This window comes from Papaver somniferum, chromosome 2, assembly GCF_003573695.1.
Source record: "Papaver somniferum cultivar HN1 chromosome 2, ASM357369v1, whole genome shotgun sequence".
Taxonomy (NCBI): domain Eukaryota; kingdom Viridiplantae; phylum Streptophyta; class Magnoliopsida; order Ranunculales; family Papaveraceae; genus Papaver; species Papaver somniferum.
In genome coordinates this window covers 75,175,123-75,198,504 of record NC_039359.1, presented here as the reverse complement: position 1 = coordinate 75,198,504, position 23,382 = coordinate 75,175,123, and the positions used below count along the sequence as shown (strand labels likewise).

The following is a 23,382-nucleotide window of genomic DNA, read 5'->3' as shown; positions in this document are numbered from 1 at the left end:
CTTTCATCATGTGAACAGTTCACCTTATTTTCACCGTGTGAGCAACTCCCATCGAGTGAACACTCATTGATTTTGTGCATACACTACCAGATCACAAAATCCATGCAAACAGTATTTCATCAAAAAAAATTTACTTCTAGAAATTGCTGAAAATTAAAAACTTAATTTCACATAAGTTTTCACTGTGTGAACATTCACTGGTTTTTCAAAAATTGGACAGACGTCCATTCTACAATTGTGAAAACTCACATACAGACATTATTTCACCATGAATAATTGTCTATTTTCAACAGTTGTTCAAAATCAAAACATTGATTTTATAAAATACATATTTTAACGTGAAACTCACGTAACTTTGAAAATATATGTATATATTTTGCTCCCTCTAGCGAGCATCCACCTTTGAAACGAGATTTTATTCCCTGTTGGAAATCTTAAAAAATAAAATTTTGGCTTCTATGAAAGCGCATAGACAAAATCTTTATCATTAGACTCATTTCTATTTTTTTTGTTTCTTAAACTAACAAACGAACGAACATCTTTTCCTAAAACAAAGATTTCTTTTTTGGGCTCGGGCCCGCAAACGCTAAACCGACCAAAACTAGACCTTCGGTCGCTCAAATCAGCAATGCCTCATCTCTCCGTTCTCACGGGATGACGCTATATCATATTACCAGGGTCTCCACCCGAATATTTGCTCGCATATGGTTTCATTGAAGTAAATTGGAGATTCTGAGAATGCCTTTGTAGACAGAGTTCAACCACTGATCTCTTGTCCATTGAAAATCACCATCTAGTGCTTACTGTGGAACATGATTGTCCCTCACTAAGCATGGGACTTAACGTTGATGGTGGATTTTCAACAAAGGTCAAAACCGTAAAATCATGATACTGCATGTTTCTGACACGGCTTCAGGGATCCATGTGATGATTCGTGTTTTACGAAGTATGATGCATATGTCGCTCGAAATGCCTTTCCGGAGCGTTCAACACCGGGCATTTCATCATAGCCTCTATGTAGAATAACGTAATTGGTCGGTTCTCCGTAAGATTGAGAGCTTAACGCCTTCAGGATGTCGGTGGCACTCACTGTTCCCTGACTACATAGAGGAATTCGCCTCTACAAAGAAGAACGATTAGGCGGTTCTCCGTAAGATTGAGAGCAATTAATAACGCCTTCAGGAGGCCAGTGACACTCACTGTTCCCTGACTATGTCGAGTGTCCGTTTATAGACTCAGACGGTCCTCCATACATGAAATTTTGAGAGGGAAAAACGTCTTCAGGACATTGGCAACACTTGCCGATTCACTGACTATACGCAAGAGATTAAATTTTACGTCATATTCACCACTGAATTCCTAGAAGATAATCTATCTTATCTTATTGCTCCTATTCCACGGTCAAACTCACGACTGGTTCTATGGAATGGTAATAGATAAATGTATTACTCCGATTTCATGATCGAATCCACGGCTAATCTCATGAAATGGTAATAGATATTACTTCGATTTCATGGTCGGATCCACGACTGATCTCATGAAAGGGTATCATCACCACCTATCTTATTACTCCGATTTGTCAAATCTATGAATCCACGAGATGGCAATAAAATTATCGTTTTATTATTCCGATTCCATGGTCAAATCCACAGCTGATTCTATGGACTGATAATAAATGACTGCTCACTTTATTGCTCAGTTTTATGAATCATTCTCCCCCGAATTTCATAAATCAGTAATAAATACTCAACAACCGAGCATCTGGACCATCACTGAGTAAGACCCATAAAAAATGGTGCAAGTGTACTCGACAATGATGCACAACTGAGCACCCGGATGCACAAACGAGCATCCAAAATTATGGATAGATGAGGAATCCTACGCAAACCAGGAGAAAACAACAAATAATAATAAAATAATAAGAGGCGCCCAAGGGGCCGGGCCCACCGTTCGGCCGGCCACGACTAGGGCCGGGCCCACCGGTCGGCCGTCCATGCTCTAGTCATGGCCGGTCCCATGCCTCTTTCATTATTTTGACCTATTTTTTTATTTTCATGAACTCATGAAAAACTCCTTCAATTTAGCAACTTTCCTTGTTTGTGCAAAACTCATGAATTCCTCATAACTTTATGGATTCATGAAAATATTATTATAAAATAGGGAAAGGTGTGCGGGAAGGGCAACCTAGCCGGCCGGCCATGCCCGAGCCGTGGCCGGTCCCACACCTCACAATCCCTAGCTTTTTATAATTATTATTCCCTAATCTCATGAAACTCCTCCGTTTCAACAAAACTCATGGATTCTCCATAATTTCACGGATTCATGAAAAATAATATTATAAAATAGGGAAAGGTGTGCGACACCGGGCAACATAGCTGACCGGCCATCCCTAACCGTGGCCGGTCCCATACCTTGCAATACCTTGTCTTTTATAATTAGTATTTTCCTCAATTCATGAAACTCCTTGGTTTGAGCAAAAATCATGATTTCGTCATAACTTCTCAAATTTGCTCGAATCATGAAAAGCCAAAATCCAACATGGTCACACGACCGGCTGGCCTCCCACGGAAATTTTAAATGTTAAAATACACTTATTTTAATATTTGCAAAATGTTGATCAATTAAGCATACATGATCATTCTGACAAAAATCAAGAATTTCAGTGTAGATGAAACTCTTCTGAAAATTCACAATGTTGCTCGAACGCACATCAGAAAATACTGAAACTCTCATTACGGAGACACGTACACCATGGCAAAGCGTGCATGCCTTCATGACCGACCAGAGTCATCCTTAGGGCTTGCACAAAGCCGGTCCCACACGTTTTCATTATTCTGACCTAATTTGCTCAATTGCTCAAATTGGGCCCAAACTCTCTCCAACCAACCTGGGGTTGCTCAAACGGCCAAAACCTGGTCATGATCCAACCAACCTCGTCAAATTCTCAATATTCAGTAATTCGTCGAATCGAGCGATACTTGCTCTCGCTGGTCAGTAATTCATCACTAAATCTACAATACTGACACCATTTCAGAGAATTACATGTTCGATCCATGAATCGCTGAGCATTCACCACATATGCTCGATTCAACAAAACCTAGACTCATTGTCTAATCAGTCATCAACTGATTAATCAATACACGTCTTTCACTCAGACTCCACGATACGTGAGACATAAATCACGTCAAATTGGGGGATAACAACTATGGTTTCGGTCTGGCAGCCTATAGCACGTGGATTCATCCACAACGAGAAATGTGAGTAAGTTGTGTCAACGGTTGGAGGAGTTAGCAAAGTAGTTGGTAAATGATCAACCCAGTCTCCGTACGACCTGGAACTGGTTGTACCACGATCTCCCACTTTCCCACTCTTTCACTCAAGAAACCGTCACACTTACAGGGATCAAGGTGTTCACAACTCTGACAATATAAATAAGTCTCTGAATCCATGATTGAGCAGAACAGACAACGAATGATCACCATCTATCAGCAATTGTCTACACAGAGTTCTCTCGAGTAACTACTCTCAAGAAATCATCAATCCATCAGAAATTATTTCGAACTCATCAGTTCACCAAAATTGCAGAAACCTTCAACACATCCACAATCCTTGATCATCACTGATCCCACACAAGTCTCAGCTTCTCTCCTACAGATCAACCCATCTCCCTCTTTGCGACCGAATTGACTCTGAAACGGCCATTGACTTGGTTTAGGCCGGAGTCCTACAAATTGATCTCTCGAATCTAAGCACTCCCTTTGCAGTGCATCTATGTGAGGATTAACATTTCTCCCGGCTGAGGAGTCTCGACAGCACGCTCGTCTTTTCACTTCCCAAAAAACCGGCGACTCGTTTTTCCCCATATACACATATCAACCTTGTTCATCTTATTCACAACTAGTTCAAATGACTCAAATGAAACTAGTTATATAGTTATTCAATTGTTTATATTCTCATAGAAGTGTACAAGACACAATTGAAGCAAGATCGTTTTTGATTCACTCGAATCAATTCATGGACATTATATCTACAGTTGCAAAGATTGCATTCCTTATTATATAAATGTAGTTGTTCACGAGTAAACTGATTTTAGAACTTTACCATATGGTAGCGGAACAAGATATTGTGGAATCACAAAGAATGAGACAACGAGCTTTGTGATTACTTTTTATCTTACCTATCGGAGATTAAATCTCCAGCAAATCTTAGAAAAGATAGTACTCAATGAGATAGAACAAAGTAAGATCAGAACATGCAACTACAGAAAAAATAGTTGGGTATGGCTTTAGAATCCCAATGAAGTCTTTAAGTCGTTAACCAATAATGGTTTTAGAAAAACCTAGGTTAAAGGAGAATCGACTCTAGCCGTAACTAGTATCACACAGGAGGTGTGGGGATTAGGTTTCCCAGTTGCTAGAGTTCTCCCTTATATAGTCTTTAAATCAGGGTTTGCAATCAATGTTACCTTGGTAACAAAGCATTCAATATTCACCGTTAGATGAAAACCTGATTAGATTCAAGCTAATAACTTTCAACCGTTAGATTGTCTTAGCTTGTTACACACAAATGAAATGTATCTGTATTTAGATATGGGCTCAACAATAGTTAACCGAAGTTAGCCATATGAACACTTTCATGTCAACTTGGTTCATCTTATTCACAACTAGTTCAAATGATGCAAATGAAACTAGTTATAGAGTTATTCAATTGTTTATATTCTCATAGAAGTGTACAAGACACTATTAAAGCAAGATCGTTTTTGATTCACTCGAATCAATTCATGAACATTATATCTACGGTTTCAAAGATTGCATTCCTTATCATATAAATGTAGTTGTTCACGAGTAAACCGATTTTAGAACTTAACACGCTCAAGTATGCAAACGGGTACGCATACCTAAGTTCCCGGACCTGGTCTTGTTCTCCAGTATGCAAACGAGTGCGCGTACTGACGTTCATGACCGAACTCAGTTGAAATCAGTACGCATACGTGTATGCATACTATGGTTCTCGGACTTCAATTGTTGAATCAGTACGCATACCGGTATGCATACTAAATTCCTGGACTTGGAATACTCTTGCAACAGTTAGCATATAAGTACGCATATAGTGCTATATCCAATCATGGTTAATTTTTCTAACCTCTCATTTTAATCATTGAAACATTCTTAGAAGACGATAATAGATGTCTCATACAAACTATTAGCTTCAAAGCAATTTTCAAGTGATCAAATGATCAATACGAAACATTCCGAGTCTACATCAAATGACTGTCTCACACAAATCATGTAAGATGTTACCAAGAGAATTTCACATGATCATCTTTTGACTTTTGTCATGAATAAAAGATGAACTTGGTTAAAGCGAAAGTTTACCAACACATATTTCGAAAAATATGTAAGCGAGTTAAACTCAGCTCGAAATATCAAATGTGCATAAAGTAAAGTCTATATAGCTATACGACTTTGTCTCAATAGGAGATAGAAAGGAAATAGACTTCCGAGTGATAAATGAAGTCTCCACATACCTTTTGTTGATGAAGTTCCACAAGCTCCCCTTAGTAGTTCTTTGTCTTCAATCGATGAACGTCGTGGAGTCTAGAGCTCAACTACACTTACTATCCTAGTCCGAGACATAGCTATAAGTGGACAAAAAATCAATACTTATAGTTTTGATAACTAAACTTGACAAACAAGCTTGAGATAGCAACGCTTGCAAGTTCGACCGAGCAGTGCTCTAACAATCTCCCCCTTTTTCAATTTTAGTGACAAAACTATCAATACATATGGATTACAAAATAAATAAAATTTGTAGCTTGTTATCCAAATGCTCTATTTCCTTGGTTCTTCAATATTACTCGAAATCTTCGTCACTTCCAAGTACTCCAGCGATTCTGAACGTGTTCAACTCAGTATCATAGTTGTTGAAGATACGTAGCTATAACAATAAGAAAACAATTGTTCTCAATTATTGTTATACAGTGTCATAGTATTATTACACAACATCAAATTTCAATTGTATCACAACTTTGACAATAATACTATGTTGATATGTATCACTCCCCCTTAGTCAATACTTCATCTCACATTTAATACCACTTCCCCTTACATAATGATCCGTAATTAACCATATGTATTTGTAGTGTGAACTTCACAATAATTCTCCCCGTTTTTGTCAATATTAATTGGCAAAGGTATGAAAACTAGCGGGATCATAATGAAATTCTCATAGAGATACTTCATGACTAAAAGAGAATATATCAAATTTGTTTCGATGATTTCACATAGTCGAAACTCAGTGTATTCATCAAGGAGTTTACAAAAATACAAGATAACTCCTACAATATTCCACAGCCGCACTCCCCACAAATATTTGGTAATAAAGCACAAGTTCAATTAAGAACTCTCCCCCATAAAATGTCATTCCCGAAAGAACAACAAGAGCCACCTTACTTTTACAAGAAAATAAGGATTTCTTTGGACATTAACAAATCACATGAGACATGAAATTGTATCCAGAAAACTCAATTAAATTAACCACAAAGGAACCTCAGTGATTAATTTAATCATAAATGCTCAACATAAGAGAACTTACGGAGCCGTACAATACTTTCACATAGAAGTGGATCAGGGGAAGATCAATACTGCGGAATATTCAAAAATTCATTCTATTTTTCTTCAATATTTGCATAATAATACCATAGACTTAATCTTTGGCATCAAAAGTTCATTCTATTTTCCATCGATACTTGCATAATGACATAGTAGACTTAACTTTTGACATGTATGGGACAATCATAGTTCACAGACGTAAACACACATATACCATAACATTATTTGCAAATATATAAAATCAATAAAGATTAATACTGCAAAATCATCTTCCCAATAAACTTTAGATCGAATTTAAATAAATAAATATAAAAACATTGCAAGATGAAAATTGTTGGCAATAGCAATGTGTAATCATAATATAGGCTATTCCAAAACCTAGTTATCCTTCTTAAAACACAATAATAAATTCGCATAAGAAGTTTCCTAGACATTAATACCTCTGAAAAATTCTTTATCGTCCCCGAACTCCTTGTCGTCAACAGTCATAGGAACATAAGGTTCATGAAGAAAGGAGTCAATTTCAACAAACCTTCTCGAATGATGCCAAACCAGGGTCTTCTGAATTTCAAGAGTCCTTAAAACAATGTCCTTTATTTGTTGAATCTCCTTCCTTGTTTCCTTCAACTCTTCAAGAACACCAGAAAACTTCTGAAGATTAGAGGGGATAGCCCTTAGTTTCTTCATATTCATCCTTTTTATTTTCAAAGTTGTATAGGGAGGAGACTTATCTTTTTCCTTCATGATTGATGTCTTAACAATCATATTAACATCTTTTCTATCAGAAGACATGATGCTTGGAGTCTCCATACAAGTATGGAACTGTGAAAGAAAATACACAATTAAAGCTCAACAAGCAATCTTGTGATAAAAAGAGTTTTTCAGGGAATGAAAAAGGAATGTAGGGTTACGAAACCTTTATACAAGTTAAATGATTCGCGTACGACCAATTCACATCCCTAGAGAAGGCTGAATTATCGAAATTAACCCTCTTTCAATAATCAAAAGGGAAAATCCTTTTCAATACCAATTTATGATATAAAAAGATCAACATAATTCCGAAAAAACAAAATAAAATAAAACAAAAGAATTTTCTTTTCTTAAGGCCTGATTTGTGCTCAACTCTTGTCTCTTTGATCATGCACATCAGACAAGATGCACTTTCAACACGACCAAGCTGTGTTGGGGCCGGTGAACAATAATATGTCCATTTAATTCTTGTATGGAATTCCTATTACCCTTTTTCACAGAATGTTTAGACCTTGTTGTTTTCCGGAGAGGTCTAATCAATTCTTTAGAAATTAACTTTTTCGGAGAAGAATTGAGTTTACTTACCTCAAATGAATTAGACTTCTGAACAAGTTTGAGCTTGTTTGCTATCGATTTACTCTCCGTTGAATTTTATTGACATATCTTATTTTATGTTTGTACTTGTAACACTTAGAGAGTTCATGACTCTTAAAAGTATAATAGAACATGTCAATGTGGAAGACGGTTCAGACATCATAGCTGAGCATGCTGCTAAACAAATTGAGGTACCTGAAACATGTGAATTAGAATTTTCAGTAGACAGGGGAAAATCCATTTTATTCTCCATAGTGGTTGACGAAGTTACTCCAGGAAGAATATCAAGATTGAAGTACGTATTGCTACAATTATCAAAATCAATATTTTGCAGCAAGACATTTGTTCCCAGTGTATTTTTTACGATTTGGACACTCATTAGAAAAATGACCAAAACCTTTACACTTGAAGCATTGTGGCATACGCTCATTATCAGTATCAACAGTGTCCCTGTTTTTAGGAGTAGGACGGTCATGAGGTTTGACTGATGACCTGGGTTTATCTCCGATGAACCGTTTACTTATCTTCAAAAGAAGATCTCTAAACTGTATTGTGATCAGTGAAACTGAGTTGTCAAGATCTTCATCTGATGAATCAGTCTCAATAGGATCAACAACAGAGTTGCCAATACTTTTACTTTTGTCAAGCAATTTAGTGTTCTTTTCTACTTTGAAAGAAATATCCTTCCCAGATTTGGATGTATGTTCATGATCAAAGATCTTTTACTTCCCAACAAGAATATTTTTGGATAAAGTATTAAGGTTATTTCCTTCAACGATGGCATGCTTCTTAGAATCGTATTTGGCTGGCAACGATCTGAGAATTTTCATCACAATGTCCTTTTCAGGAATAGTCTTACCCAATGCATAAGATGCATTAACTATTTCAGAAACTGTGTGATTAAACTCATCAAATGAATCTTCATCAGCCATACAAAGGTTTTCCCAATCAGAATTTAGATTTTGAAGCCTAACTTCTTTCTTAGAGGAATTTCCTTCGAATACAGTTTCTAAAATATCCTAGGCTTCTTTAGACTTAGTGCACGTAGTCACATGGTGCTGAAGATCTGGGGTAATGGCATGGATGCTAGCATTTAATCCGTCAAAATTTTTCTTTGCAGCGAGAATCTCGGCATTCAATATCACCGTTAGATGAAACCTGATTAGATTCAAGCTAATAACTTTCAACCGTTAGATTGTCTTAGCTTGTTACACACAAATGAAATGTACCTGTATTTAGATATTGGTAACCGTACCTAAACGTGTACACTTAGTTGGCTCAACAATAGTTAACTGAAGTTAGCCATATGAACACTTTCATATCAAGCTTGTTCATCTTATTCACAAATAGTTCAAATGACTCAAATGAAACTAGTTATAGAGTTATTCAATTGTTTATATTCTCATAGAAGTGTACAAGACACAATTGAAGCAAGATCGTTTTTTATTCACTCAAATCAATTCATGAACATTATATCTACGGTTGCAAAGATTGCATTCCTTATATTATATAAATGTAGTTGCTCACAAGTAAACCGATTTTAGAACTTAACCCACTCAAGTATGCAAACGGGTACGCATACCTAAGTTCCCAGACCTGGTCTTGTTCGCCAGTATGCAAACAAGTACGCATACTGTCGTTCATGACCGAACTCAATTGAAATCAGTACGCATACGGGTATGCATACTATAGTTCCCGGACTTCAACCGTTGAATCAGCACGTATACGGGTATTCATACTAAATTCCCGGACTTGGAATACTCTTGCAACAGTTAGCATACAAGTAGGCATACTATGATATATCCAATCATGGTTAATTGTTCTAAACTCCCATTATAATCATTGAAACGTTCTTAGAAGACGAGAATAGATGTCTCACACAAACTATTACCTTCAAAGCAATTTTCAAGTGATCAAATGATTAGTACGAAACATTCCGAGTCTACATCAAATGACTGTCTCACACAAATCATGTAAGACGTTACCAGGCGATTTTCACATGATCATCTTTTGACTTTCGTCAAGAATAAAAGATGAACTTGGTTAAAGAGAAGGTTTACCAATACATATTTCGAGAAATATGTAAGCGAGTTAAACTCAGCTCGAAATATCAAATGTGTATAAAATAAAGTCTATATGGCTATACGACTTTGTCTCAATAGGAGATAGAATGTACATAAACTTTTGAGTAATAGATGAGTTCAAGTCTCCACATACCTTTTGTTGATGAAAGTTCCACAAGATCCCCTTAATAGTTCTTCGTCTTCAATCGATAAACGCCGTGAAGTCTGAAGCTCAACTATACATTTCTATCCTAATTCGAAGCATAGCTATAAGTAGACTAGAAATCAAGACTTATAGTTTTGACAACTAAACTTGATAAACAAGCTTGAGATAACAACGCTTGCGAGTTCGACCGGGTAGTGCTCTAACAATTTGACTACTGAAACAGTGAATGATCTAATCTAGTTGGGATATTTGTTCAATTGATTACTGATCAGACAATTTCAGTCTTGGTATAAAGCTGATTCGTTAAACTTTCCCTACTGATTAGAACTCATTAACCCCATTAGAATTTATTCATTCGACGTGTACCTTGATGTAATTTAGATAGAGAGTGGTGCTAGAAGTCTAGAACCATCTCTAATTTTGGGTAAAAAGAAAATGTTCTTGTTTGTTTTGAGGGGTTTGTAGTAGTAGCCTCACACCAGGGAAAATGTGGGATTTCTAATACAAATCTGATGTAGTTGCAATTAATCATCTTTTGCATTTGGGTTTCATTTATTTTCCCTTTTTCTTTTGTGTTGCAAATATTATATTCAGAAATGCAATAAATAAGTCTTGCTTGCTGAATCAGAAGAACAATTACACTCACCAAAAATCAATAAAACAAGACTCGAAACAATGAAAATCTAGAACACAGGAATGTTTATAACTAAGCATTGCCAGATAAATATTGCTTGTCTTGCCCCATGAAATCTAGTCTTAGGATTACATAAAAGAAAAAACTTCCACTGGAACAGATTTGATGAACACTTCACAAATGCGAAACTATGGCATAAAATTACTTGAAGAATAGTGGTTCTTGTGTAGCTCTAGGAAAAATGATGGCTGCCGCAGATGTTGCGATTGCATACCACAACATCAACACCCTTGAGAAGAAAAGTAGTTGTAGAAACATAACTAATCCGGTGAAGCAGTACCAATTATTATTATTTTCGGGACGATCGAAGGGAATCCCTTCTATACTATCACTATGGTGTTTAAAAATGCATTGCTTGCAACGCTTTTTTTTTTTCATTTTTAATCGATTTAATTGAATAAGTGTTTGTCGATTTTTCTCGAAATTCGGTAAACAATCGGAGAGTCATCGCCTCCGACTACGGTTAGGAGCGATAAAAACGAGTGGAAGTCGACCCAATTGAAAGCTAATACGGCATGAAAATGGTCAAACAACCGTCACCTAAACTTTTAATTTTTATCTTGATCGTTGATTGCCAAAAAAATTCAGCCATCCGATCTAAAACTGTTACAGAAATGTTACAAAATATGTTATAAAATTGTTAAATACAAGTGTTAAGCAGTTATAACGCTTATAAATGTTAATATTACTGTTACAAAAGCTGTTACAGTTGCGTCACAAAAAACAAGCCCCCTATTTTGATCGTCCAAGCACTGCTGAAGCCGTCATCTAGTTTATTTATTTTTATATTTGTTGTTGTTTAGGTCTTACCGAGATTGATAATGGAGAGGCAATTCACTGGTTATACTAAGAGGCAACGGAGAGACAATGGACTTATTCCCATCTTACAATTATTTCGACATTTCAGTGTTCGACGGGAAAACGAGGTGCACATGGGCTTTTAATCATGTGAATTTGACGTAGGCCTTGGTTAAATGTATGCGCGAGTGATGTAATTCGGTGTAGACCATCACTATCGCACTACCATTATCACAGCAACAACAACTAACCAGCAGTAATGCTAATAAACATCGTAATTTCTCAACTCAATCTTCACTCCCTCCTCCTGATGTATTCTCGTTTAGCTCAAACTGCTAGTTTCCAGAAATCTTTTGTTGTATTTCAGTAAATGTGGTGGAAACCATGATGGCTATTATACAATTTTTTATAAAGATTCTTTTCTACGGAAGCTATTTCCATTCATCATGTATTTCCTAATTTGGTGACTAGTTGGCCGACTGTTAAGGAGGCCTTTATACGTGACTTCATTGTATTTTGTCCGTCACAACAAATGTCCCAAAAAATTGAAATCAGCTTTTTAATTTTTATAATTTCATAAAATTAAGATGATTTTTGATAAAATTAATGAAATTGATTATCAATTTCCTTCAACTACAATCAAACAAACATATTACCAGTTCAAAGTGTATCCATTAATCCACTGAATCGATCGGAATCGATAAATTTCATTATCACATTCATTCAAAATAGAAAAATTCAGTTCTCAGTTTCTTTACAAGATCGATCAAGCTGAGTATATACAACAATTTGTACCAATATTCAATAAAATAAAACAGAGAATATCTACAAATTTAAAGGATTCGGCCTCTAAAACATATTAAATTCAAGAATTTCCAATCTGGAAAACAAAAGCAAAAAAACAGAGTACGCAGAAAATTAACAGAGATTTTCGGGTCAATCCCCAGTGTAAAAGACAAAGTAATGGGTTCAGTTAAAACCATACCCGATCCATCAGCCCATAGTACTCATTTCCATCTATTAGGTTAACCTACCAAGTGACTTAACTGAGTCATGACACGCCTTTTCTCTTCACCATTTTAAACCTTTTCCTAAAATCAAACCTAATGAATCTCCTCTTCTTGTAGTAAGTAGTATAGTACTCTTTGCAATCAAACCACAGTAAGTATCAGCAACTTCCTTGCTTTCGCAAAAAAAAAAAAAATCAATTTCTTTACTGCCTTTAAAGAGGAGTTGATTTAAAGAAATTGAAAAATCTGAGAAGGAAATCGAAATCAATCTTCGAAAACTAAGTTAAGAAGACGGTCGAACTAAAAAAAGACAAAAACGATGGAATTAGAAAACCAAAAGAGAACTAAGATTGGGTAGTATAGTATAAAATCACAAAGTAACCCCCATGTTTCCTTGACATTTGGTAAGCATGCACTTGGTGAAGGTGCAACGTGGAGTAAAATAAGGTCTAAGATATTAGATGCGGCATATATCCTCATGGACCTCATCATGTCAATATATATAAGCAGTAGCCGATAGGCCTATACCTATCTAGAGGAAGCCGGTGTTAATTTAACTTTGGAGGCTTTACCGACGCTGGATGGTTTGGTATGTGAATTTTGGTACGTCAGTAACTCTTAAATGTCCAATACTCAGTTATTGATACAAGTTTGCAAGCCATTAAACTTTTAATTACCTATGTTTAAAAAAAATTACTCCGTCCCATTTTTTTTAATAGGCTGATTTTGTTTTTAGCAAATTTACAAAAATTAAAAGAACTGATCATTAAAAGTGGTCCTCATGACACTTGTCAATAAAAGAAGTGAAGTAAAATGGTCTCCGTGACACTTGTTAACAAAAGAAGTAAAGTAAAGTGGTCCACATGACACTTGTCATCAAAAGAAGTTAAAAGAAAAATGGTCCCAAAAAAAAATGGTCCCAAAAAATTAAAGTAACATTTAACTTTTTCAATTAAGAAACTGACTTATTTTTTGGAACTTTTATTTATATAAACTGGCATATTAAAAAAGAACGGAGGGAGTACAATTTAATGCAAATAATATAAAAATTCCTAGATATTGCACATTTGACCAATTTAATGCAAAAACTTACTAAAAGGTATAATGGCACGCATGCGTTGAAAATAGTATGGTGTATTTGTGTCGGCCTTGTACCAGGCATCTAGTTTAACCTTGCAATGTAAAAGTGAAAATCTAATGCTATACCGAATATTAAATTTACTTGCAATCAATATGAATCTTATATTGCACACGGGAAATATAAGATTAAATCATATTAAATTTACTACAATCAGCATCGTTCAAACAAAAAGGCACAAACAACCAAAGTAGAGATCGAGCTCCCATTATGCATTTACAAAAAATTTAATTACGCTTGCGCAAACAACTTGTTGTCTTCACTTGCATTCTTTATGGAGTGTTAATGGATATTACATTATCGGTTGCAAAACTATGTTGTCCAAAATCAGAGATGGTGTCAGAGCTCTCCGGCATATAAAGGTCTATCGGTGTAGAAGGGATTGACCACAATTTCTCTTCTTGGCTTGGTAAGTTTCTCAAATATTCCAGTTCTGCAACCACTTGCTTCATGGTAGGTCGTTCTACACTCTTCAAGAAAAGACATCTCTTTGCAAGCTCTGCAACTGCAAGCATTTTCTCCAAGTTACCCTCATGTACTAATTGAGCATCCAGAATTTGAAGAATATTCTCTTCCTCTTCCATTTGGATAATGAAGAATGTGGCCAGATTTCTCTGTTCCTCGGATCTTTTAAGAGAGACGGGTTGTTCTCCAGTCAAGAGTTCGATAAGTACAACGCCGAAACTGTAAACATCACTCTTTTCTGTTAATTGACTGGTATGAAAATATTCTGGATCCAGATATCCAAATGTCCCTTGAACTATTGTCATTATTCTAGTTTTATCCAAAGGGATCAACCTCGATGCTCCAAAATCTGATACTTTTGCGGTGAAATTTTCATCTAGTAGTATGTTAGAAGACTTTATATCTCTATGAATGACTGATGTAGAAACCGCATAGTGTAAATATGCAATTGCGTTCGCAGTTTCTGTAGCGATCCTCAGACGACTTTCCCAGGATAAAATAGGGGATATCTCCCCCTTGCAGTGGATATGTTGGAAAAGTGTCCCATTAGGGACATACTCGTAAACGAGTAATGGGACTTTAGACTCTAGACAGAATCCTAAGAGCTTTACCACATTTCGATGATTTACCCGTGTTAGAATAACAACCTCATTTATGAATTGCTCAATCTGACTCTCGTCAACTGCTTTGGACTTCTTAATAGCGACTTCTCGATTGTCTGGTAAAATTCCTTTGTACACTACACCGTAACCTCCTTCTCCAAGTATTCTATTCTTATGAAAGTTGTTGGTTGCTAATTCGAGCTCTTTAGCTGTATATATCTTGGTCAATAATTCAGCACCAGCACCATCACCACCACTTGCCGTTGCATTTTTATTTAAGAGCAGTCCCCCATTTTGCTCATAGAACTTCTGTTTGAGTTTGGTTTGTTTTCTTTTCCTCAAGCTCAAATATAGGCAACTAATGCCAACTATCAGCAACAAAATTCCTAAGCCAATACCTGCAACAGTTATAATTCATTATACATTGTGTGTGTGTGTGGGTTTGTAAAAAAAATTTGGTAAGAATAGGAGCCCTTGAATTATATGCCAGAATTGTCTCATGTTAAGTTGGATATTTATTTTGCTTCAAAAACTAAATATAAATGAAAGTTGTAGTATAATTACCAAGAGTGGCTTTTAGGATTGGAAATTCTTGTTTCTTGGCAAAGCAATCACGTCCACAACGGTTCGTGTCTGCTTGAGGTCCTGGAGTAGTGAGCTGTTTGGCTTGGCATCCTGGACTGAGATAAGGATTCCCTTCGTAACCTTCAACACAAGTGCAACGATATCCAGGAACATCAGTAGTTTCAACACAGACACTGTTTTTTTGGCACAATAGAGTGTCCTTTGCTTCTTCACACGTCTTATTCCCAATCACCCAATCAAGAACAAAAGGTATGTTTCTTTTTTCTCCAATGAAATTGGTAGTGGGAAGAAGATCAGATGCACGAAAAGAATACTGATCTTTCTCAGCAATGAAAGCATAACTACAAGGATCAAAGGACCAGACTTTTGTATGATTGTCAAGGCTGGAAACAGACGCATATAAAGAATTTATACCCTTCGGAAATTCTAACTGGCAACAACCCTTTTCTTCAGCGCAAGAGCCTTCTATTACTTCATCTCTACTGTTACATAATGACAGACAGACGCCTGGGTCGTGTAAAGTACCATTGCCGGACACGGCAAAGAATGAAGTTAAAGTATCGCAACCGATAGCAAATAACCTGTTTTTGGTATTTGAGAACGTAAATGATGTCTTATCTATGAAAAAAGAGAACCGATCCGTTGGGTCCTGGGAAAAAGGATCAAGATCGATCTGCACACCCTTCTTGGTGTAACATGCCGCCGCCACCCGGCTATTTTTCACTCGTATTTCTGTCTCTGATATACTTATAACTTCAAACTTTCCATCGCCAATGAAGGGCTTGGCAGGATAAAAAGACGTATCACACCTTATACTGTATCCATACCCATTTCCATCTGCAGAACACCCTTCGCCGCCAGCTATACCAAACGGATAAGGAATGGTAACATTACCGCAATGGGTCTCGCAACCAGGTTTTGACTGGAAAAATGATGCAGCCGCGGATGTTGACATTGCCGACAGCAACATGAACACTAGTACCCATAAGAAGATCAGACGGAGAATTAGTTGTAGAAGCATAACTAATCCGGTGAAGCAGTACTTCTCTCTGTTCTTCTTTTGGTCTTAGCAAAATAGAGATAATGGAGAGGCAATTGACTTTGTTGGTTGTGCAACTGTCTTGCTCACCTATTGGAGACAATGGAGAGGCAGTTGACTTATTCATCTTACCAATTGACTTATTCATGTGTTTATCCGATCACGTAGAGACATTTTTGTGTATATAATACTACTATAACGGGAAAAAGAGGAAAGAGGGGCTTATAGTCGTACGGGTTTGACAATTGGAGGAGAGAAGACTGAAGAGATAACAGTATCTATTTCTTTTTGTCGTGATGTATCTTAATTAGGTATGTGTCCTACAGATCTTTGCTGGCATCCCTCCATGAGATGGGAAATCACTGTACTTTGGATACAGATACCCTTGATCATTGCTAACTATCTTAATATAGGAAATCCAAGTGTCTTGGCTTGAGCATTGTTAGTGCAGTAGATTTGACGAACTCGTCTTTTTGTATTCTACACATTGCTAACTAGCTAGGGGTTTTTCTGCTGTGTTTCAAACTGTACTTGGGCAGGTGTCGGTTCACACTTTTGTTTGTTAACTTCTTAGTGAGTTGACCTGAATTTGCATCTTTTGGCCACAGGTTTGGACAGCTTCAAGCAGTTGATCTTCAAAGTATTGAATCAGCGCTTCGGGCAGGTGCTTCATTAACCTCACGAGTCACTACGTTAAAACTCATTTTCGCATGCAAAAGTTTCTTATCAAGTTATTTGCAGATTATGCCTGCCGATGTGAATTTCAATTTGAAGCATTTGAACTTCAACCAAGTTTATGTGCATATTATAAATGATCACATATCATAACTGATCTTGTATCAGAATTCTCATACCAATGTTGTTATTAGATTACTAATAAAGTGAATGGCTTACGCCTTACTTTTAGAACTAGTATTTGAATGCAATCTGTTAGCTACGGCATATTATTTTCTTTGACAGAACATAGTCACCAATATCTGTATCCAAAGTACAGTGATTGTTGTCGATTGCAAAAGAAAATATCATCAGATAGATTTGCTTAAATTCAGTTTGAAATGTTCAATTTATTGGGAAAATCAATGTATAGCTAGTTACTCAAAAGATCCATAGTCATATAATAATCTAACTGTTCCATCGCCATTGTTTAACTTGTTTAGAAGACTGCAATCAAGAGATCACTTACGAAAGATTAATGCTTATTCTCATCTGTATGCATTGATAGGTTAAGATAGACTACTTTATTATGTTTAGTGCAAAAGAATCATGTGTTGATGATCAAGGGTACCTAAAATCAGTACTAATGTGAAGATAGGTTATGATAATTATATAGAAAAGAATAAGAACACAAAGTAAATAACAGAATTGTTGCTGCTAACTGCTTCTTCTATTGCTTAACTTCTTCTACTTTAAACTGTGAAAGAAAAATTCTATTACAAACCATAAATTGGCTGCCTTCTCTCTCGTTTCTCTCCACCTTTCTAGCCCACAAGTCTCCTCCTTTTATATGGGTGTAAACTTGCTGGAAAAGAAATATAGCTATGAGTTTTAGAACTCATCTAAACTAGGAATCCTATCTAAGTTAGGAAACCTCAAACTTCTAGGATAAGTTATCAAACTTACACCTCTTCTAGTATCTTCTAGATACTCTCTAACATATGGCTCAATTAAACCTAGGCATGGCTCAATTAAACCTAGGCTAATGATTAGCCTCATCTGGCAGCCTTATATGTCCCTCTGCTCATGTTATTTGCTTATTTAAGTTTATGTGAATACAATCTTCACACCACTTAAGTCCTGTGCATATAATATGCACATCCAACTACCTAGTCGTTGAGACGGCTCTGTGAAGATAATCTTCACGTCACTATCTAGCCTTAATACGGCTCAACTGTTGTGAAGATACTCCTGTATCATGACTCCCTCATTTTAGGAAGCTGGAGCTCCTGTGTAAGCTCTGAACTGAAGGTGATAAAATCAGTCCCCCCTCCCCCGTTCCTTGTTGGACCACCTTGTTTTACTAGGTCAAAAACCCATTACCCTCTATACTCCGCAGATCAAAGCTTAATTTCTAGCTCAGTTGTCTCGAGCTCATTCTCTAGTACCCTTGTGTAACATTCAGCTGACTTCCCACGATCATAAACAAAACCCGTACATTTCGCTTCTAGTACTGAGCTTAGTTACACCAATAGCAAGCATCGACTCCTTCTTCCCGTCTTTAGAATCTGAATATACTAATCTCTGGTCACCATCTTCTGTTTTGAAACCAGTGACCACCATATTTCCTTTCTTCTTTCCTCGATCAAAAACAAAGCAATTTATATCATTAAAGAACACCATAGTTCATCCGCCTTGTAATAATTTCTTATGCCTTAGATTATTGTTTGATGTACTCATGTACTACTCACTCTTGTTGACTGTTTCATTCAAAACAGACAACTGACTTATATTGCCAACTCCACTAGTCATTAGTTCTTTCAGAATTACGCCTGAAATAACATCTTATAACAATTCCCTTGGTGCGACAATTAACCAAAAGATGACCAGAATCTCCAAGACGATAGAAACTACGCATAACCACCATGGATAACATACGAAGTTAGCGCTGACATTGTCTAAACTTTGTTGTTTCCGAAAGTTATCAACCTTTAATGTTTGTAACAATGGATATAAATTAGGTTTCCTTTGACCATTGCTGACATTAACACAACATACTGCACCATCATTGTCAACCAAATCTTGTATGATAAAGTACAATGGAACGCCAGTATCTAATGAAATAGGATACATAATATCTCCCTCCTTGATCAAGTCTTGACCGATTATTGACAATCTAGTCTCTAAACCCAAGTTCTGAACGTTGGATTCACACTCTTCAAAGAGTCCAGCTTGTATAATATGGCTGCAACTTGTTGAAACTTCCAGCCCTATTAGGTTTTTTAAAAGTTCTACGAACGTGGTCAAGAGGCTTTCAGGTTGTCCAGTGTCGATGTATAACACGTCCTTTGAAGCACCACCATGTTCGTTTCTGGAATCAATCAACCTGCAGAAAATGACGACAAAGATATCTCAATTTCCCTTTCACAGCCTCTTACTACAATGCAATTCCAAACGAATACTAAAATTTTGCACAATTTTTCTTTTCAGAAGAATTCTTAGGTATTGACTTGCAACTTGAATAACCCATTCCTTATAAGTGGTGTACCCACGTAGGATCGGAATTGTTCGCTTCCTTGGACAGAGACACTTACATCTTGTTTGTTTGCAGCTGACTCGGCGTCTGGATCTGAGTCAACCTCTGACTCGGGCCGAGTCAGCAGTCAGACCGTTTGTTTTTCATTTTGAGTCATATCTGACTGGACCTATGACTTAGATATAATCCCTGACTCGGACCCATTTGAGTCAGGTAACAAAATATCCCTGACTCACGGGACCAAACCACTGACTCACGTTTTTTGAGTCAGATGAGTCAGATCTGACTCAAAACAAACATATTGAGTCAGATCCAGATGAGTCAGGTGATTTCACTCAGATCCAGATGACTCAGATCCAGACGACTCAAATGAGTCAGGAGTAAACAAACATAGTGTTAGTACAATGACTAAGTTCTGATTCAGTTCTAGAAACATCACATAACTTCCTTAACTGATTTGTTATCAAGTAAGTACCAACGTCATGGTAAGCTATGATGCTAATTTTGAATTGTTCTACCAAACCCTCTGCCATAGTATTCCTCCTGGAATATAAGAAAATTCTTCCTCGAGTTCGACTTGTATAATTTACGGCACAAGTTTCCTTGTGACATAGTTAAATTTCTCTTGTACCAGTCTGAATTCAAACTAATACTTTCTGCCATATATGAAACGTGATTTCCATGACTGCCATTTTTGTAACATATTGATGGAATACTTAAACAATAGTTTGTTAAATCCCCTATCAATGTATTTCTCCCGGTGTTAAGTAAAATTCTCCCATGAATCTTACTTCTGTAATTTTCTCTACCAACTTCTTTATGATAGTATGATCTCAAATTAGGATTGTCAATAGTACATAAAGTTTGTACTATATATCAATCTTGGGATTTCAAACTAAGATCATCTACCGTATGTGTACCTTGATTCTCATAAACTGAGTGAGTTCGGTTAACATGGGTACTTACGATTTCTGTACGTTCCTGCGTAACATGGTCGATACAACCTGATTGAAAGAAAACTTCATCTTCCGCTCCCATGTAACCGTCTTCCTTGATAGAAGGATCAATACCAACATAAGTAAACAAAACTGTGTCTTCATCTTCTGGACAACAGTCGTAGACTGTTGGTAAGTCCCAATCAACAATGACTTCGTCTTCACTTGCGAATTCATCGTGTTTCTTCTCTTCAACGTAGTTCAGCTCTTTAATAGACTAAATCATCATCTTCCTTTAATTCTTCTTTTTTCCCCTTTGTAATTTCTTTTCTGCGCTTAGGTTTTCGTTTAACAACACTTTCTTTCATAAACTCAGCAAAGATATTACTTCCTGTAGGTTTCCTTGTCTTCCCCTGATCGCCTACACTGAATTCGTGTTGAGTCCATGCACAACAACTAACCTTAGAAGTCAGAATGTGGCTCTGATACCACTTGATACGTAATCGATCAAGGGTACCTAGAGTCAGTACTGATGTGAAGATACGTTATGATAATTATAGAGAAAAGAATAAGAACACAAAGTAAATAACACAATTGTTGCTGCTAACTGCTTCTTCTTCTATTGCTTAACTTATTCTACTTTAAACTGTGAAAGAAAAACTCTATTACAAACCATAAGCTGGCTGCCTTCTCTCTCGTTTTTCTCCACCTTTCTAGCCTACAAGTCTCCTCCTTTTATATGGGTGTAAACTTGCTGGAAAAGAAATAAATCTATGAGTTTTAGAACTTATCTAAACTAGGAATCCTATCTAAGTTAGGAAACCTCAAACTTCTAGGATAAGTTATCAAACTTACATCTCTTCTAGTATCTTCTAGATACTCTCTACACGTAATATGGCTCAATTAAACCTAGGCTAATGATTAGCCTCATCTGGAAGCCTTAGCTGTCCATCTGCTCCTGTTATTTGCTTCTTTAAGTTTATGTGAATACAATATTCACACCACTTAAGTCATGTGCATATAATCTGCACATCCAACTAGCTAGTTGTCGATATGGCTCTGTGAAGATAATCTTCATATCACTATCTATCCTTAATACGGCTCAATTGTTATGAAGATACTCCTGTATCAGTTGACTCTAATTAAACTGCGTTTGAGCTTCAGTTGCTTTCCTTTTAGTTCCAGTACTGAATTAACTTCTATTAGCATTCAGAACATGTTCATCTTATCAGTTTGTAGTATATATATCTTTTTGTCATGATGTATCTTGACTTGGCATGTCCTACATTGAATCTTTGTTGTCTTCACCTCCATGAGATAATCTTAACATAGGAAATCCAAATGTCCTAGCTTGATCATTGTTGGAGTGGGATTCATAGTTGTTTTTGATACTTCCTGAACTTCTTTAAATTTTCGAATTCGTCTTTGTATTCTACCACATTGATAACTGTTTAGGGGTTTGTCTACTGTGTTTTCAAAGGTATTTGGCTAGGTGTTGGTGCCAACTTTTGGTTTGTTCTTGTGAATTGACTTGGATTTGCATCTTTTGTCCACAGGTTTGGACAACTTCAAGCAATTGAAGATGTTACTAAGAAGCAAAGAAAGTCAAAAAAGGGTAAAGGTGGGAAATTAAGCAAAGCTCGCAAATCCGGATTGGTTAATGCTCAAGCATCAATAATCACCACAAGGAAGCAAGCTGCTGCAAAGGCTTTGGAAATGGATGTCCAGGCGGAAAACGATATTCCTTCAAGCGAGGAAGAAATATCCTCTTCTCTATCAATTCCCATGTTTCCTTCTTGGAAACTCACAGCATAATCGAGGAAGTGGTAGATGCATCTCAGGTAATTTCAGATTCTAAGGTAAGTAGCCTTAATCCGTCTTTGTCTGCACCAGAGAGTTAGCTCAAAGAGTGACGTTCTGGTAAGTTGTTCTTTCTACTATGTCGGGTTTTCCAATTATGCTCACAACATCAGTTCTTCAATATTTCTTATGAGCTATGAACTATTGAATAACTTAACATGTATGAAAATGTTTGTTTGTGCATTGATAACAATTGATTGAAGGGCTGGAGGAAAAATTGATAGAAGCGAAAAAGATTCTTATCACCTATATGCTCAAAAGAAGCAGGCGTTGATGAAACTCTAAATGGAGAAGGGAAAATTGGGAAACTGCCCCAATTTGGACTGCAATCTTGGAAAACTGCCCCAACGTTAAAAAAAGTTGGAAAACTGCCCCACTGTTAGAAATATCAGTTAACTCCGCGTGTGCGAGTTCTCACGTGCCAAAAAAGACAAAAATACCCCGAACCGCTAAGATGTTGCCACGTATGCGAAAGATCTGACGGACTGAGATAAAGAAGTAAGCACGTGACTCGCACGTGATATTCAATGAAGTTCATCTACGAGACGTGTCACCGTACAGTCACGACACATGTCACCTACGTGTCGACTTCTTATGGTGAGATGTGTCACCGTCACACGTGATATCTCACATGGTTGTAAGTTATGCCCTAAAAGATATCGAGAAGATATTTTCTTCTTTGTTTCATTTAGATCTAACCAGAGACGAGAGAGGAGAAAGAATGATAAGAATATTAGGTAAGGTGACTGGCACTACAATTTCATCTCGATTGAACTCGAAATTTTTTAACTGTTAATGATTAAGATTCTTCTCTTAATGTTACAGCGATGAAAGATCCTGAAGAACATACTTAGAGACGATGAAAGTATAAGTTTGAAAAAT

General features: G+C 36.6%; 1 protein-coding gene across 1 annotated transcript; it reads right to left on the bottom strand.

The window, feature by feature from the left end:
* Window positions 1-13,994: 13,994 nt before the first annotated feature.
* On the bottom strand, window positions 13,995-16,431 carry LOC113351409 (wall-associated receptor kinase 2-like). The gene is made up of 2 exons (XM_026595398.1): window positions 15,456-16,431; window positions 13,995-15,289 (listed from the first exon to the last, which is right to left on the bottom strand). The coding sequence occupies exons 1-2, from the start codon at window positions 16,429-16,431 to the stop codon at window positions 14,097-14,099; spliced, it is 2,169 nt and encodes a 722-aa protein (XP_026451183.1). The 3' UTR covers window positions 13,995-14,096.
* Between the last annotated feature and the right edge of the window lie 6,951 nt (window positions 16,432-23,382).

Coding starts and splice junctions, on each gene's coding strand:
- LOC113351409 (XM_026595398.1), bottom strand. CDS start 16,431: ATGTCAACATCCGCGGCTGCATCATTTTTCCAGTCAAAACCTGGTTGC. Junction 15,290..15,455: donor AATCCTAAAAGCCACTCTTG/GTAATTATACTA, acceptor TAACTGTTGCAG/GTATTGGCTTAGGAATTTTG.